Below are 19,698 nucleotides of genomic sequence, written 5' to 3' on the forward strand. Positions count from 1 at the left end.
TTTTATAATTAAAAACAATAAAAAATTAGCCTATTAGAATGTAGAATGTATTTACGTTGCAGATTTTTTAGATACTACACTTGTAGGCCTTGACTGATTCACAGTTGATTTTTTTTCAGAAATATCGATAGCCGAACTCCACTTGACTCAAAGTCGACATTTTCTGTCGATGTTAATTTTCTACGCAACACTTTGTTTACATTGTTCTAACCTCTTTTCAAGAAAATATATACCGTTATATTATCAATAATAAATATATTATCTTCAACTCCAAAGTTTAGATATTCAACAAAAATATATGGTACATAATTTCAGCACCTATTTTTAGTCAAATTGGTATATTTGTGGAATAGCTTGTACTTCTGACAGTTCAAGTCAGACAAGTTCAAGTTTTAGTTGAATAGTGGAGACTGTATAGTTTTTATACTAATAGGAGTAATTGACATTTTATTATCTCTGCTCATTCTTCATAATAATCAGTTTTTATTGCTCTCATGACGTCATCTTATTGAACTTGGTCTTGTAAATTTCTTGACATTCTTACTCTGATAAAAAGCCATAGCCTACTCTTTCTCCTTCCACCGAGTTTGTAGATAAGGCGTTATAACTTATTTTAATTTGTTATTTTAGTAGGTAACACTCTGAAATGGCTGGTCATAGTGATTTGACTAACATCGAAGATGTACTCGACGCTTACATACCAAAAGAGCAGTTAAAGGAGGTGAAAAGAGTTCTTTTTGGCAATTCTACAAGGTAAAACTACCAACCAATTAACTTATCAGATAGGCCTACTGATACTGTGTGATGTTATCTTACACATTATTCATATCACGTTCAAGTAGTAAAGCTACCGTAATGAAATATTGTTCTTTATTTGTTTGTAGCTTAGTTCAGAAGGCTTTATATCTATATCTATAATTAGCATTTTGTGAAAGTTCAAAATATGAACTCATGATGACTAGGGGTGATCATATTATAGAGATTTAAAAAACTGTATTATTTAATGGGTACTGGACAGTAAAGCAAGTAACATGATCACCGGATGCGCCCTCTTGCTTAAAAACATTCCCCTCTCTTTCACATAAACTTCCTGACATACAGTTTGAGATCCTCGCAGGGCATTCACAGTGAAGCTACTATGGGACCTTGGTATATAGTCTGGCAAGAGGCAGATCACGTTTAGTTTCCAGGTTCTATACAATTGTGGATACCGTACTTGGATAAGTAGAGTGATGGCCGCCTGTCGGTAAGGGTCAAGCCACATGAAGCGTTTTTGCACTGGCGGCAGGGCAGGAAGCTCTTCCGATTTGCTGATTATCAGCTGATTGAATTGGCGTTCGAAAATCAGATGATAATCAGTCAATCAGAGAAATTCCTGGCCTGCCGACTCGTCCACCGCTAGTGCAAAAACGCGTCATATGGATTGGCTTCAAGTCTCCTTCACTGAACTGAGTGAACATCTGTTTACTTGATTTTCAGAATCTTTGAAAATCAGTTTGGCTGCTGATATCTATTGCATGTACTGCTCAACCTAGTACGGGAGGCCTCAAGGTCAGCTGCTTGGCATGTATCAACATGATCACCGGAAGCGCCCTCTTGCTTGAGAACCTTCCCCATCCTCTTACATGAACTTCCTGACAATGTTTAAGATCTACAGGGCATGGACAGTGAAACTACTATATGGGACCTTGTTAGTCTGGCATTTACGGTATTGTAATCGTGGATTTTACCTCTTCTTGTCCAGGATCCCTGGTTGTCCATTAATTAATTGCATAAGAGAACACAACACTTACTGGCTGTAAATGTTAAGGACCTCCAAATCATTGAAAAGAGGTTCGCAGTGGTCCCTACTACGAGCTAAAGTGATGGGACGGAGAGCACTTTTTTGAAGAAACAGCCCTATGGCTGACACATGTCCCCAGAAGATTAGCCTGTACCAGAGAAAACTTCTATACATAGATTGTTTATTCTATGCCCGTACATTAGATGGCTGTGAAAGAGTGAGTGTTAAGCCATCACAAAAATCTCCCTGTCTACTATGTGGCTGAGTATTTTTAGCAGGTTTCTTACTCAGAATAGCTTCCGATACACTTGAGACAAATGGTGACTCCATCTCAGCCTCCCATCACAGCTTGACTGGTCCAGGTTCTGTATCCTGTCGACTCAGTAAGCAAATGAGGATGTTTGTTCACTCACTTTTGAGCTTCCATTTGTTTGCTGAGAACCTCTTTTTGCAGCACCTGATAGTTCTGCTGACTTTCACACTTGGCTCACCACAGCTTTCAGAGAACCACTTTATTGTAGCACCTGATAGTTCTGCTAACCTCAGACTTGCCTCATCACTTGTTACACCTCTAGCTATTATCATGGTGTCGTCTGCAAAGAGTACTGCTTACTCGTCTGCTGAGAAGTCATTCATAAGAAGAATGGAAAGCAAGTGTCCTAGCACCGGACCCTGGGAAACACCATGATCTACTTCCTCCTCCCTTGAAATAATCTTAACAGGCAGCCACCATCTTGCCTACTACAAGCCCATTTTTTCTCGCTTTGGTGTGCTGACAGTCATCAGCCATTACATCCTCCTGTGCATGGTGTATGTCAAGAGGATACCGTACAACATGTACTGGCTGCCCGTAGTGTCATACACCACCACAACACCAGGCACCGTTAGCATGGATGTCTCCAGGAAACGCCTCTTCAAATTCTGAAATTCTTCAACAAGCTGCCTCCTGGTGTGAAGGTGAGGCCGCCTTCAAGAGAACCGTCAGGAAGCTGCTTTGTGATAAGGCATAATGTGACTGAAATTATGAGTGATGATTTGAACTTTTATCAAAAGTTGCCACTGTTTTATCTTCCATCTGAATAGTTGTGTGTGTAATTACGTGTATTTAATTTTTCTGACACCATCGATCCCACAAGTGTGGGTAATGTATTAAAGGTACCTTTCAGAGAGACAAAGACAGCTTATGTTCTATTCAGCAAACAGTTTTCAATACACCTTATCTCATTCCAATATATTCTTATACCCCTTTCACAGGAGGTCACTGGATGAAATTCATCAAATAAATGAAAATAGTTTTTACACATCTCTCTGCTCTCTGCTGAGATGCATGCCAGACAATTTTCAACGGAAACAGAAGGAGCTAATAAGGTATCGCCTGTAGACTATTATAATATAGGTCAGTCAGTTTTCAGACTGATATTCGACCTAATCATCAGTTTTCTCAAGATCAACACATAATGTTCTTGTCGTGGCGGAGAACCTTCTTTTGCTGAAGCGGTATCTTTCTGCTTCCACCAGCAATTTCTTCCTACAAATTTATAATCGAAAGATATCTAATCAAAGGCTTATCTTTTTTATCTTTTTCGGTAGCACCTAGTTAAGTTAGTTAACCTAGTTAGCACCTAGAATAAGCTATACTATTTTGACTTGGATTGATGAGAATATTGTTTGTGGAAGTAAACCCCATTGGTCCAGCCTTCTATATCGATCAAAATAGATTAAATCTATTTATCTAAAGGCTAATCTATTTTAAATTAAGTTTCAGCTTTAATTGCTGAAATTCTTGAATTTGTATCAATTTTTCAATTTCAGTGCAGCATCAAGTGAATATATATCACAGGAAACTAAAGAAATAGCTTCCAAAAATGGGTTTGAAGTAAAGAATTGGACATTTTCAGCTAAACCAGAAGAACTACGTTTACCAAGGTGAGCCACTCTAAATTTAAATGTATAAACCTATTTATGCTACATTTCAAATGTTGATTTGGCTGACAAGAGAAATTGATTCATATTAGAGTCTTTCTTGGAGTTTCCCTCCTGCGTACAAAATTGTTTTCTTGATATTGTAATTTTTGGAATTTATTTTTTGTATCTACGTAACTGAAATGTCGATAAAGTATTTGATTTGAGTGTAATTTATTGTAATATTCATAGGCCAATTAATACTATTATAGAATAGTAACTTTACACGTTGAACTATTGTGGTAGTATACAATTTCAAACCCATTTATTTTCCGTGAAAGTAATTACATACAAATTAATAAAATGAATAATCTCAATTACAATAAGGCACTACCAGCAAAGAATAACTTGTGCGCCGGCAGTGATTTCGAACAACTGTGATAAACATATCAAAAAGAAAAAAATCTGGTGTGGTACACTCACACAACTTTCCTTGCTCATTGAACTGTGAGCCTCATTCTCAAATGAGAATAATTTAGAGGAATAACATAATGACGATTGGCGGCAACATATTTGAAACTACGATCAGACTACTGTATAAATGTGTATATATAATTATTGTTTTCAGAGTGCATTTTCCTCTGTTTAAATAGTGAAATTCAATGATTTTTTTTTAAAATTCGTCAAAACAGCTGTTCTACAGATGAAAATCTCGACTATGTGTTCTTTTTATAAACTGCTCTACCTACCTACCTCATGCACGAGAAGGAGTTTACAAAGTTCATTTCTCAAGGATGGGGTGGACCCCATTTGTTTCCAAGGAAAAAGACTCATGCCAGTTGATAGAGCTGATAAATAACTATACAGGGTATAAGTTTGAAATAAATCAGTCAAGTCATTTTTGAGAAAATCGTGAAAAACATGGTTTTTTAGTAATTATCCGCCATTTTTCTCAAGAATATTATGGAACTCCTGCAATTTTCCCAGAAATGAGACTCATGTCAGTTGATAGGGCTTATAAATAGCTATCCATGGTAGAAATTTGAAGAAAATCGTTTGAGCCGTTTTCGAGAAAACCGTGAAAAACATGTTTTTTTAGTAACTATCCGCCATTTTTCTCAAGAATATTACGGAGCTCCTGCAATTTTCCCAGAAATGAGACTCATGTCAGTTGATAGGGCTTATAAATAGCTATCCATGGTATAAATTTGAAGAGAATCGTTAGAGCCGTTTTCGAGAAAACCGTGAAAAACATGTTTTTTTAGTAACTATCCGCCATTTTTCTCAGGAATATTAAGGAGCTCCTGCAATTTTCCCAGAAATGAGACTCATGTCAGTTGATAGGGCTTATAAATAGCTATCCATGGTATAAATTTGAAGAAAATCGTTAGAGCCGTTTTCGAGAAAACCATGAAAAACATGGTTTTTTTAGTAATTATCCGCCATTTCTTACGCCATCTTGAATTGAATTTTATTGAATTTTTTATTGTCGGGTCCTCATGGTATAAGGACCTTAAGTTTAAAATTTCAAGTCAATCGGTTAATTAGGAATGGAGTTATCGTGTTCACAGACATACACACACACACACACACACACACACACACACACACACACACAGACCAACACCCAAAAATCATGTTTTTGGACTCAGGGGACCTTGAAACGTATAGAAAACTTGAAATTGGGATACCTTAATTTTTTTTGGAAAGCAATACTTTCCTTACCTATGGTATTAGGGCAAGGAAAGTAAAAAAGTAAAATGGTATTGAATGTATTTCAATTGAAAACATTTGAATTGACAATCAGAGTGACAAATGGAATGAAGTATTCTTCAATGTTGTTTTCCATCACGAACTGCTTATTATTGAATCACTTTTTGCTATTAAAAAGAACGACTAGCAGCATAACCACCTCTAATACAAGGCCCCGGCCTACGATATTGCAACGTCGCAGCGTAGGCCTAGAATCTAATACATGATTGGTGAAAAAAAGATTTTTAAAAATACCAGCTAATCTTTTTCACCAATCATGTATTAGATTCTAGGCCTACACTGCGACGTTGCAATATCGTAGGCCGGGGCCTTGTATTAGAGGTGGCTATGCTAGCAGTCGTAAGTTGTCCTTTTTAATAGCAAAAAGGAATATAGTAATTCAGAACAACACAGAGTGCATTAGCAAAGTTAGTTAGAAGCACCCAAATTTTATCAGACTGCTTGATGGTCCCTTCAGGTCGTGAGTTCGAATCTCGCGAAACAAATGGAATTTTCCTCAACTCACCACCCCGCACTCATGTGCGTGTCACCCAGCAAAAACCCCCAAAAATGATTCGAGCAATATTATCAACCCTACAAAAAATTACATAATAAAAACCCCAAAAACTGATTTGAACAATAAATTATTAACATTTTATTTGGGATCAATTTCAGAATAGTGCGAGTGGGCCTCATCCAAAACTCCATCTGTCTGCCTACAACTGAGTCGGTTGAAAAGCAAAGGAATGCAATTTTCTCTAAAATCAAGGAAATGATAATCGCTGCTAGTCATTCGGGAGTGAACATTGTCTGCTTGCAGGAGGCTTGGAGTGAGTGAAAATTTATTTGCTCACCAGAAAACAGTTGATTAATAGAAATTTATTGAATAATGAACAAAAATATATAAACGAATAAGCTTGTTCGTATCAGAGCTGGAATAATTTCTAGAAGTTAATTTTATAATTCTAATTATAATTTCTAGAAGCATTTCTAGTAGCTGTTAATGTTATTGACAAAGTTAAAAATAGATGATAATGGTTGTGTCAACTATTATTATAGTTGAATTATCAATCTATAGTGATACCCCTGGATATTATTTACTAGAGCTTTGATTTTTCTAGAGATTGGTAATGGTGCACCAAAATAAATTTCCTGATATTTGATAGACTAGTGGTTGTGACGACTTGAAAGTTATTCTAGTCTATATTGCATGTAGAAAATATGTATCAACTTCCTAGTATCTATGCTTACATTCTACTGATACTGATAATTCAATTCTTGTTATGAAGATTATAAATATATTCGAAATTTATTCAATAGTAATGCATTGAATTAACAATGACTGGCAGTTTATATAATACTAAATAATATAAAATAAATTGTTCTGTACTGATTACAAATTTCATTCGTTTCTAAACATACTTAGGCTATATAACTTCTTCTCATTTTCAAAGCTATGCCATTCGCCTTCTGTACCAGGGAAAAACTGCCTTGGAACGAATTTGCAGAATCAGCTGAAAATGGACCCGCTACGAAATTCCTTCAAGAGGTAATTGTTATATTTTCCATTTTAGAATTATACTTTATAAACTAATATTTCTAGTACCTGAACGTCCATAATCTTCCATAATCTTGAAGAAGTTCAAGGACATATTCTCATGTCAATGCGTTTCTCTCTATATCTAGAAACTTTAGGTACGGTACTTAATTTTTAAAATAAATATATTTCACAATCTATTATTTGAATTTACATTCATACCAAATTTTCAATTAGATTATACAGTAACAGAACTGCATCATTAAAAAATCCCAGCTTCCTAGTGCCACTCTGTATTTGAACGCCTTATTTTTTAATCCATTATTCAAATATCAATCACATTCGTTTCTCAACTTTTGTTCAGTACATAATAATCTCACTCACATTTGCAAGTGAATTGAGAATATTTCATTCGTCAACTACAGTCCACTTTTTGCTTTTGCTGAGGGTGATGCCCACTTGAGCTCTAGGCTTATGCGTGGGTAATGAGGCAGATGATAATGAGAGATGAATGGACCTACTGTTTTATATTGTGTTTGATTGATATTGGTATTCAGATAGTAAATCACAATTTACTATTTGTTCTGTAATTGTTAGCTTCTGTCTCCACTCCACCTCTGTTATAATTAATCAAAGGTTCATATTTTTGCAGCTCAGTCGAATGTACAACATTGTGATAATTTCGCCAATATTGGAGCGAGACGAAACAACCGAAATTATCTGGAATACGGCAGTTGTGATCGACGAGAATGGCAGAGTTTTGGGCAAACATAGAAAGAACCACATTCCACGTGTCGGAGATTTCAACGAATCTACATATTATTCTGAAGGAAATACTGGGCATCCTGTATTCAAGGTAAAACAAGTAGCATTCCACTGTAAAAATAATCATTATAGAAAAATATAGACCCAACAGATAAATTTATAGATTATAAATTGGTTTATAGAATCTATAAATTTCTGATTATGAAATATAGTAAAACTATCAAGTAGGTTATCCATACAGAAATGTATGAACGATTATATGATGTATTGAAAAAGAAGTACCTATTAAAAATCCTCAAGGAGATGTCGAATCAATTGGAATATGAATTCTAGAGATAAATGTCTTCATACTCTGCAGAGTATAGAAGCCTTTCGGAGGAATGAGGAACATGGACATATAGCTGATTAAATTTTTTTTCTTGGAAGGTTCTATTTTCATATTTTATATAAATTCGGAAGAGGGATAGTTTTAGGATAAGCTTGTTGTTCTCTCCCAATCTTTGAATAATCTGTATATCTATAGATAGTTTGATGAAATTACAAAATAATTCTCAATCTCTGCCAATGTATTTATCAACGTTTGAACTTACTAGTTGAAATTGAATGAACGCATATAAAAACTCACTACAATAAGTTATTTTACCTGTACAATATTGTGATTCTCTTGTCTTGTATATCACATGTATCCTATTATATTTCTCCTTGGTGAAAATGTTTTAAAAAAATGATAGACCGGTGCTTTGGATTTTTAGCTTTTGTAATTAATTCATTTAATATGGTTCAATGGTTTTATCATGAATATTGGACGAAATTCAGGTTTTTTTCGAGCCATATCCACTTTTAAAGCTTTAAAAAGTAGAAAAAATTCCTTTGACGAGTCTTGGCCATAGTAGGATAGTAGGTACACTTTAGAATTTATTGGTAAATTATTATTCAGACCCTATTTTTCCATATTACACTTGTGAATCTAATGTAATATCAAATTTTGCAGACCACATTTGGACGCATAGCAATTAATATTTGCTACGGACGTCATCATCCATTAAACTGGTTGATGTTTGGATTGAATGGAGCCGAGATTGTATTCAACCCTTCAGCCACGGTTGGTGCTCTCAGGTACATGTAGTCATATCACTATTAGTTCTAAAATCCTACTGTATATTACAAATTCCTCGATTCATAATTATTTCATCCATTCATACTGTTTTGCAGTCAGACAAAATATATTGTAGTTGTAGGTCACTCAACAGGAATAATTTTGAGGATTTATTAGTGCTCGTACAATAATGAGATTTCATGTTTTTGTGATGATCCATATTAAGAGCCAAATCACACGAGGCGCTTTTTCGGGCGTTTTGAGACGAGTCGGCAGGGCAGGAAGCTCTCCCATTGGCTGATTGTCAGCTGATTCCTGAGCTTCAACCCAATTAGCCAATTGGAGAGATTCCTGCCCTGCCGACTTGTCTCAAAACGCCTAATGTGGTCTGTCCCTAATGCCCAAGTACCTCTTTCAGGGCTCACATAATCTGGTTGGTCTTATCACAGAATTTTATACTGTCGTTTGATTTGTATTTTTATTACGTTTTTATTACTTGTATTACTCTTCACTTCTTCAATCACTTACTTACTCCTTGGCGCAACAGGCCGATGTGACCCTTGCCCTCCTTTACACAGCCTCTCCATACAATTCGATCCTCTGTTTGCATCTTTCAATTACGCATCCCTAGGATCCGCAATCTCTTTCTACGTCATCAGTCTACCTATTCCTCGGTCTGCCCTTCCTACGTCTATTGAATTTTTTTTCTCGCCAAATACGTTTGGATACTCTGTTCACATGTATTCTACACAAGTGCCCAATCCACCGTTTTCTACCTGATTTGCTGAATCCTTACACTTTGCAAGAACTCATTAATCTCACAGTTCCTTCTTACTTTCCAAATTCCATTTTCATAAGTGGGACCAACAGCTCTTTTCATCACCCTTCTTTCGAAAACTGTAAGTTTTGACGCATCACTGGCAGTAAGCATCCAGGACACAGGTCCATAGCATACCATAGGCCTCACCAACGCTCTGTATAACTCGAGTTTTTAAGCTCCAGATAGGTAGGAGTCCAGACTTGAAAATTTCGATGCTGGCACACTTCTTTAATAGTGCTTGTTAATTTGGTTTTAATATATTTACAATACTTTATTCTTATTTTTCCAATGCTCCTGGCCTTTCACTGACTTTTGTACTGTAGATCGCTTTTTATTGCTACCTACATCTTGATAATGCTTGTTAATTCGATGTTTATTGAAAGTTCTATTCACAGATGGAAATCACAGATTGTCAGTTTGATGTAAAGGTGAGCATACCTGTCTAGCAATTAGAAGGTACCGGGCTGCCATATAATTTTTGGATAGTAGCTCTCATCAAATTTACTTCTAGCTGTTCACCCTGTTGTCAATATTTTCAATAGCAGAAATCTTCCAAGTGGTGGATTTTATCATTTAAGATAACTTTGGATTTTCGTTTAATAATAATTGAAGTTCATTTTGTTGACAGTGAACCGTTGTGGGGAATCGAGGCGCGAAACGCGGCCATTGCCAACGGATATTTCACATGTGCCATCAACAGAGTGGGCACTGAGACGTTTCCCAACGAATTCACATCAGCTGATGGCAAACCGGCACACAAAGATTTCGGACACTTCTACGGGTCCAGTTACGTCGCTGCTCCAGATGGCTCCAGAAGCCCAGTCAGTATTTTAATCAATCTAACACTAAAATACATATTATTGATCCAAAAATTGGACATTGAAGTAGACACTACAGTCTTAGTGGGGTTTCACACCAAAGCTGGGCCGAGCCGAGCGGAATCCGCGTGCGGGCTAACTATGCAGGAGTTAGTCGGGAGCATTCAAATCAACGTTGGGCCGAGCCGAGCGGATTTGTGCAGTCGGCTTGATGCCCAACTCGAGCGTTTTCGGCCAAGCGGATTCTGCCTTCTTTCTGTTTAGTTCCATCTTCCCACGTAGTGAGTTCTCACTACAAGGCTAGAAAACCTACTGAGTGAATCGGCTTCAGTGCGAACGCAGACAGATTCCGCTCGGGCCGGCCCGGCCCAGCTTTGGTGTGAAATGGGCCTAAGTTAACTTACAGTCTGGCTCTAATAAGTCTAGTCTATACTTCTAATTTTAATCAATTTAATAACAAAATACAAACGATTGGTTCAAAAATTGGACATAAATGTAGACACTACATTTCAAGTTAACTTACAGTTCAACTTGGACTGTAGTCTCGTCAAAAATAGTTCAAAAACGAATTATTAACTAGCAGTTCGTCATGGAAAGTGAAGTAGATGAGTATCAAAGTAGACTTTACTGGACAGTAAATTGACTGTGTAAACTGTACAGTTTATCTTGTACAGTCCACTTTCAATAAATTGACATTTTTGTTAAAGGATAAATAAATTGAATCGACGGTTTTGAAGTGGATAATTATGTAGGTTACAATTCAGGCCTATATAATTTCTGTTTGAAATCTGTAAATTTCAAATTACCCTTAAATCAATGTTGAAATTGTTTACATTTGATCGATTAAATTTTAGACAAACTCCTTTCAATAGATCGAAGTTAAAGATCTAATCCATTCTTAGCATACTCAATACAATAGTCTTAAAATATATAAAATTATTCATTTCGACAAACATGAATTTTAATCAAATTCCTTTTTCTATGAATCAATTTCAGAGTTTATCCAGAGTTCAAGATGGTCTACTGTTGGCTGACATGGATCTGAATCTTTGCAGGCAAATAAAGGATTTCTGGGGATTCCAGGTAATTGATTTATATTTTTTCTGTTCTATGATAATAGTTATGCATCTTAAAAGATACTTTGTTGTGTACATTAGGTTAAGTTTCAAATTGAGTATTGGAAACTTCATTACCAATGAGGCTAACGATTTCTAATGAGGCTCCTCAATCTCTGAGCAGATTATATAATCAATCTGATCATAAAGCTTTATAATTAGTAGTTACTTTTGGGCTATTCTGTATACCGTACACGTATGTTGTCTAGTATTTCAAGAACCATTTGTTGAAATGAATAGAAAAATATTACTTTTAATGTGTGTCATCTACTGATATTGAAAAAAATACCTTCATTTTACATGCTGACTTTCACTAGAACCAATGCATTCTTGTTTTAGGAATCATGCATTCTCAATTGTTTCATTTTTCAGATGACCTCTAGACTCCCCTTGTATGCTGACTCTCTGTCTAAGGTTATAGACAATAACTATAAACAGCAAATAATCGAGTGAATTAATCAATAGAACATTATATTACGGTAAACTCTAAATCATTGAATATATTATGCACATATGATTTCTCAATAAATATAATACGGTATATATTATATTCTTTATCATAAAATATAGCATTAGTTTTGCTAATCGTCTATTATCTATCAAATACATATTTTTTACAATCAATTTTAATAAAATGAATTACTGAAATATTATTTTAGATATTAATGAATATTATACATAAGATTATTCAATATATATCTTGACTATATATATACATACAAAATACTATATATTGTACATTTACCAAATAAATTAAGTAGTTTCATAGCCATTTCTAGTTGAATAAGCGATGGCTGTGGTTATAGCCATGCAACTATAAACTATTGTTATTGTGTTTAGAAATTGTGAGTTGAATAATTTGCAACATGATTATATTAAAATCTTTATTGGTGAATAAAGAAATTACCAGAATACATCATTGTTCATTTTTCACAGTCTTTGCTTTTTATTATCTAATCAATATTGTACTGTACATTGCGAGAGTCTGTAGAAGTTTTATTCACAATAGAAATGCCGTTGATTAGATTATATACACCTTTCCTAAAAACATGACATATTTCACTCGTATAAACTAGATATTTTAGGTAATCTCATTTGTTAATATCACGATGGCACGTAAGATGACAGTATAAATAGAGGTAAAATGTATAATTTTCCATAAATATTGCAATTGAAATATCAATTAGAGGTAAAATTTACAATTTTCTATAAATATTGCAATGGCGATGTTATTTATTTCGCTATTTTCAATATAAAAGCTACAAGTATTGATACATCAGAATAACTGTAAATAGATTATATCAAGTACAACAGAGACATTTCTTATATTGCCGTTCAATGGTGATTCAAAATCGATAAAATAATTATTGTACTCGCAAATACAGTTATGGAAATCTTATCTAAACTATGCTATGCATTCGTTTTATTGCCAATATTTCATGTTGTAACTTCAGTTACATGCTATTAGAGATACCGTACTTCTAAAAGTAAAAAAACTCTGGTTAGAGTTATTCATTATTACAATGTTTTACGTATAAAAACGAACAAAATTTTGATTAGCTGATGGCGATAATGAGGTACAGTACTATTAAGTGCTTTTTCATGAGAAAAAATAAGTTTTAAGAAATCAGTTTTAATTCAAATAAACTATGTTTAACGTATGAACTGGAACATATTTAAAAGCAATTGAAAAGTTAATTCAGATTGGTAATCACTAAAATAAAAATTATCAAATAACAGTGGAAGAACATAGATGTAGGTTATACTGAACAAACCTTAAATATTCACTCATAACTTCTGAGTGTCCAAGTAACTTTTTTTATTTCTTCTATTGATAAAACGTCCTCAATCAGACAACCTACCTAATCGGAGGGTGAGAATTATTCGCTTCATGCATTCCAAAGCTAAGATGCTATTGTGGAATTTGGTGTGGAGCAACATTAATAAAAGAATAGAATGAAAACAATTCAAGAACCAATGTTGGTAATCTACTACATTAAGATAAATAAAAAAAAATCTTTCGAGATAATAAAATCCAAATTCACCCCATACACAAATGAATTAACCAACAATTACAATATTGATGAATTACTAAAAATAAAAAACAATTTTGATACTACTAAATTTTTCGTTACTTTGATATTAATGTTTTGAACTACAACCGAACAAAATTAATATAACTAAAGATTTTCAACAAACTAAAATAAACTATGAAAAGAAAAATTACTATTCTATAGCACAATAGTTATACTAATATCCCAATAATACATAATCAATTTTTATTTGGCGAATATTACCTTGGAGGTAAAAAATCTGCAAAATTATGACTGACTTAGATAATATTCTTCGTCTTCATCTAAGGTTGATAAACTATTATCACTGTTGAAATGTATTAACTTCTGATAACTTATCATGCTGTGGCCTGAGTTTCTTTCACGCTGAAAAAACATAAATTAAAATTAGCAAAGGCTAACAAGAACACATTCAAACGATTAATAGATATAGAGAATTGGAAAAAATCAAATATAATAACTTGAAGTACAATTTGAAAATTTCAAGTAAATTGAGACAACGACAAAAGAAACAACAACACTCAAAAATCATATTAAAATCAACACACTACATACAAGCAGAAGCATGCAAAATAAAATTAGTAGTGACTATCATGCCGGTTTTGTTGGAATCTAATTAACCATCACCACAATAATTTTCAGAAAAATGAAAAATTATACATAAATTCAAGTATTTTTAGGATAATAAAAAACCCTATATATAACATATAACCATATATAGCATATAAATACCGACAATTACAATACAAACTACACTTAATAATACATAAAATAATGATAGGATGGAATACTATATATCCAACTCAAGAGAATGGAAATAGAGGAGACTAAAGAAAAGAATATTGGTGAAGAGGAAAGCTACTAGAAAAATAAAAAGGAAGTGATGATTATATTTTGATGATGGTGGACGTTGTAAATGATTTGGAATTACGACAAATTTGAATGGAAGTGAATGAATCGTGAAGAGTTTGAAAAGTATTTGAGTACTTCAATGATTCATCATCCCAAAGAAACATGAAAAAGATAACAGAATGGAAAGATGACTAAATTTGTGTTTAGAAGAAACCTTTTTGCTACAAAGAACAATATTATTACATGAATAAAACTATAACTACAAATTAGCTAACTAAATTTCGTATCCAATCCTAAACTAATATTTTGAATATTAACACAGTTCAAAAAATAATTCAAAGTCTTCACTTTTACATACGGTACTCAATGAATTTTAAAAGTATTGAATCTGGAATAATATTCAAAATTTGATACTTTACTACTCTTTAATTTTTCAAAATTTTACATATTTAATGAATTTTAAGAGGATTGAATCTAGAATAATATTTAAAATTACTGCTCTTTAATTTTTCAATCAATTTTATATTTCGATAAATATTGATGTGATCCGATTTCTCGCTTAATTCGAGATCAATATTGTAATACAAGATCAGTGCAAGTAATATTATTTAAAATTTGATACTTTACTGCTCTTTGCTCTCAATAAATAGCAATGTGATCAGAATTGATTTTAAGTCTTGCACATCAAGTTACTGTGCAGATTATACTAAAAATTCAATTCCTAACTAATAGAGCGAAATATGAATACAGTAATGTGTTTTAAGATCTGATGTTATTCCTTTTTGTCTAGCATATGCATCAGAGGAACAGTTTTGGGCTGTGCCTGTTGGTCCTTCCCCAATATTATTTTGACGAATAATTGTGTATCTTGAATCAATAAATCAAATAAATAAATGGGTTATTATGAAATAGAACAAACCAAAGACAACATTACTATCTAAATACGCTGAACAAGATCTACATTACAGAAGAAGAAAATTGTGAAACTTTGAAAGAGTAATGAAGTGAAGGAGTGTAATGAAGATGTTTTGTGGCGTGATAAGAATATTTACCGAGGAGTACAGTGGCGATTTGGGTGAATGTATCAGCGGTTCTTCCAAGCATACTCACTCATATCACAATCTTACAACACTCACTATAGTGAACACTTTTTCTCACTTATTTTCTGCCATAGCCTAGAAGCAGAACCAATACTAATGATAGGAAACATTTTCAAAATTATCGACCATACACAAAGGATGAGTTAGGCACTTTTCTCGCCAGTGAAGATTCAATCATGGAATAACAATTAGCAGATGTAAAATAATGAGAATTGCTGTCAAGTTGGGTTGCATTAACCGAGATCATTTCCAACAAAGCATGATTAGCTAACTAAAGATAATTGATCCCGGTTTACAACCTAGAAATTGAAAGCACTTATCGTCTATTTTCAACTCATTAACCAAAGCTTAAATAGCGTATTAAAGTGAAATGAAAGAGATATTGTCAGTTCTACATAATTAATGAGGAACTGACAACATTTCTTTATTTCATCTTAATATGGGGCAATACCACAACATCTCTGTTTCTAGTGGAAATAGCGTACATTAAAGATAGATAAGGAATATTGTAATAGTGATTCCAAACTTTGATTTTCAGATATGACGTACTAAATTCCTAGTTTATAAATACAGAGTGTTTGAAAAAGAACTCCCTAGTTTTAATATGTCATAGAATCTGTAAAAAGTGATATACACTATTCTAGTTTGTGGTGTTTGATTCAGCAACTGTCCAAGTTTTGTCCCCCTGCAGTTAGCAGACCTGGTTGGGACAGTTACGCCTGATATGTTGGTGAATACATGGCGAGAGCTTGAATATCGTCTCGACGTGTGCTGGGCAGCAAATGGATCCCATGTTGAAGTGTACTGATTTTAAACAAAACTTAAAGGTTCTCTCTTTCATTGTATGTCCTTTTTGATGTAGTTTTTCATCAATTTACACATTAAATTTACACCTAAAACTAGGGAGTTTTCAAACACCCTGTAATTTGGACTCAAAATTGGACGAAAATCATGAAGTGTAAACATAACCTATTTATGGACAATTTCTATCTAAATTTGGGAAAGGAAAAGTTTTGGGCTTTAAGCCTGTTGTTCCTTTCCCAATTATTCATAGTTGAGAGAATGATATTGTATCTATCAATGTATAAATAAATAATATCAATTTTAAACGAGTCAGGTTGTGATTATAATTTGAAAAGGGACAATTATTTTGCGCATCTGGTACGGCCTCATGAGGAGGAGTTGAAATTTTGCTGCAAAGCAATACATCCAAACCAGTCATGTTATTATCAATGTAGCGTAAGAAACTGCAATCACATACCAGTTCTGGAATGGTTTTACTGTTACGGAATGTTTAGAAGCGATTATATTTTAATTTATAAATACATACGATCAACGTCAAAACTTTCCCTTTCTATACAAAAACTTACAACTAATTCAAGTTAAACTTTCGAAGAAATTTCAACTGTGACTTTTAAAAATCTCGACGAAAAATCGTTGACCTATAATTTAAAACCAATTAAACTACTCATATCAGTAGTACGTATACTAATACGTAGTAGTATATTGGAGGTTATACAAAAGGTGAAATTTACAGCATTGAACGGAAAATCAAGAAACAGGAATGTTACTTACGAACAGTATGACATGTTATTTTCAAAACTGCATCGACTATAATACACACATGCTATCTCATAATTATACGCTTTACAATTAATCAAAACAGTTCCAATTGAAGTTTGAAAATAGTATTTAGTATTCTTTAAAACTTCTAGATTGCTTTAGATTTCCTTATGAATGTTTTCTTAGAAATATAATATTTTATGATATCAACATAATATATCTGAAATAACTAAAATAGCATATTTTATGTCTAAATAGATGTACATTGTACATTATTTATATAATAAGACTTTCAATGCACTCGTAATACGCTATGTCTGAATAAATGTGTATTGTCTACCATATAAATAAGTCGCTTGATCCCGCTGTAAATCAATAACTCAGACAAACTATCCTATTTTTATCCATTATGAGAATATTTTCATACATGCTGTCTGCAAAAATTAGATACATGCTGTCTCTTGGAAATAACTGATATAATGAATCATGATGGATTGGTGAATTATTTTCGATGACGCCATGATAAAATGTGGAAAGGAACAAGCAAGCCCCAATGTTGTGTCAGACCAATTCACAAACATGATGTTTAATTAATGTGGAATCAAACCAACCAAAATGATGTAGCCACTGTATCGAGTTATTAAATAATGAAATGACTGCTATTTGATAAGCAAAAGCGATTCTGTGAAACAATTTTGATTAGCAATCCCAACTCAAATGACATTCTTTCAAAAGCATTATTCCTCCAATTCATCAATATTGACTGAGAAGAACCATTCAAAATAGATGAATAACTTCCTCAATGGTTATAACTAGTCATCTCAAGCAATGCTAAACTAACTGGCAATACTGTTCTTTACGTCCAAACTTGGTGTGAACAAATAAAACAAGTGAAAAGTGTTGCCAGTTCGTTGGGCATGACTTTACAATGATAGTTCCCAACAGAACACATTGAAGTTGTAAATTAACACTCAATGGAATATAGGCTAATAATATAGATTATTTCAATCACAGCAGATTTGCTCTGTAGATGATGCAGTCCACATCTCTATAATCTCTTCTCATGCTTTAGAATATTAGCAGATGATGACTTCTACAACTTGTCCTCAGAATAAATGATGATAAAAACAGGCTTTTCAAGAGAAGAAACTATCTTGCAGGTGATAAATTATTTCAAATTGGACACCAATTGCATCTGCACCCCAATGATCAAAAGCTTGCAATCATGTATTAGACCTATTGTATAGTATAAATGCAGATACCCCTTAGAATTGGAAATGCAATATAATATAATTCATTACAAAACGATTATTTGAATACTTACGAATGCTCTGGATGGAATCTGATGGCATCAATAAATTTTGAAACTGGCATTTCTCCCACACATATTTTATGGACAGCAGTGAACAGAGGAAACCTACAAAAAATGGAACACATTCTTAATTCGTGGGCACTGTAAAAACAAATATGAATTGTACAAGAAAGTTGTGGTGTCAATGAATTAAGTTTCTAATTCATCAGTAGAAACACATATTATAAGATGCAGTAATAGCAGTATTCGACACTACGCAGCTAGGACAGGTTCATCAAACGTTTCACCAAAATTTACACTACATACACAAGTAAAATGAGACGATGTAACTCAGACAAAATAGATACTAGTTACAATACACTTTATTGCATAATTCTCAACAATTAAAATAAGACGATGTAACTCAGACAAACTCTCTTATTTTTTCCAAGTAAAAATAGTTACTAGTTACAAATCATTCACTTAATTGAATAATTCTCAACTAATGTTTTATCATTAGTCAGAAACTATTATTGAAAGTAAAGTCTCCCACAACCCAATAGCTCAATATTCATATAAATTCGTTTTAAGAGGAAATATATTCAACCAACCAGAATACATTCATATTCTCATAAATACTGTCTATCAACAACTACTGTCTAGCTAGGGGTATTCATTAACTGTTTCACTTGTTCACTCAAGATATTTATCTCGGGCCACTCCCGTGTTTCGGATGGACACGTTAAGCCGTCGGTCCCGGCTGCCTAAAAAGCAGTCGTTAGGTCATGTCAGAGGCCCTGAAATTGATCAGTTACGACCTGAAAACTCTGACACCAGACCTGTGCCAGCCAGGTCACACGATATTATTATTATTATTATTACTTGTTCACTGATATGGTGATTCTGTCTCACATGTTACATTATCTGAGATACCACACAGAAATCATAGGTTCCTCTATTCTTAATCTATGGAGATACCAATATTGAAATGGCAGGAGTAATATCTGATTAGCAGTTGATTATCATTAATTTTACACGAAATGTATAATGAAGGTACTCACTTTTCTTCCAAGTTTTTGCTCTTGAGCATGTAATTGACTTCATCGGCAGTGAAGGGTCCCTGCAGTTTTTGGCCGTTTAACATTTCCTTTTCCAACTCTTCAATTGACTGCAGCAACAGAATAAAATCGAACAATATAAACACTTTTCAAAACAAAAGAATCGAATAATTT

General features: G+C 33.6%; 2 protein-coding genes across 5 annotated transcripts in view; one reads left to right on the forward strand and one right to left on the reverse strand.

Annotated features, from left to right (window-relative positions):
• On the forward strand, positions 1–13,589 carry LOC111054195 (beta-ureidopropionase). 3 transcript variants are annotated; one of them, XM_039434788.1, is made up of 10 exons: positions 161–301; positions 631–753; positions 3,596–3,709; positions 6,113–6,267; positions 6,892–6,986; positions 7,627–7,830; positions 8,731–8,855; positions 10,284–10,476; positions 11,470–11,556; positions 11,961–13,589. In XM_039434788.1, the coding sequence occupies exons 2-10, from the start codon at positions 647–649 to the stop codon at positions 12,039–12,041; spliced, it is 1,161 nt and encodes a 386-aa protein (XP_039290722.1). In that variant the 5' UTR covers positions 161–301; positions 631–646; the 3' UTR covers positions 12,042–13,589. The 3 variants fall into 3 exon arrangements, with proteins under 3 accessions (XP_039290721.1, XP_039290722.1, XP_039290720.1); XM_039434787.1 differs by having other exon boundaries at positions 1–753; XM_039434786.1 differs by lacking the exons at positions 161–301; positions 631–753 and adding an exon at positions 3,043–3,151.
• LOC111054196 (glycerol-3-phosphate dehydrogenase [NAD(+)], cytoplasmic) overlaps positions 12,459–19,698 on the reverse strand; it is a 27,570-nt gene continuing 20,330 nt past the window's right edge. Inside the window, exons 7-10 of one of the 2 annotated variants that reach the window (XR_002606279.2) lie at positions 19,528–19,634; positions 18,500–18,592; positions 15,565–15,687; positions 12,459–14,026 (exon numbers count right to left, since the gene is read on the reverse strand). Coding sequence is in view for 1 of the 2 variants with exons in the window: in XM_022341175.2 (XP_022196867.1) it covers positions 13,999–14,026; positions 18,500–18,592; positions 19,528–19,634 (228 nt within the window). In the remaining variant the exon portion in view is untranslated. The remainder of the gene's footprint in view (positions 14,027–15,564; positions 15,688–18,499; positions 18,593–19,527; positions 19,635–19,698) is intronic. The other variant, XM_022341175.2, reaches the window with a different exon arrangement.

The sequence above is a fragment of the Nilaparvata lugens genome, chromosome 8 (assembly GCF_014356525.2).
Source record: "Nilaparvata lugens isolate BPH chromosome 8, ASM1435652v1, whole genome shotgun sequence".
NCBI classification, from domain to species: domain Eukaryota; kingdom Metazoa; phylum Arthropoda; class Insecta; order Hemiptera; family Delphacidae; genus Nilaparvata; species Nilaparvata lugens.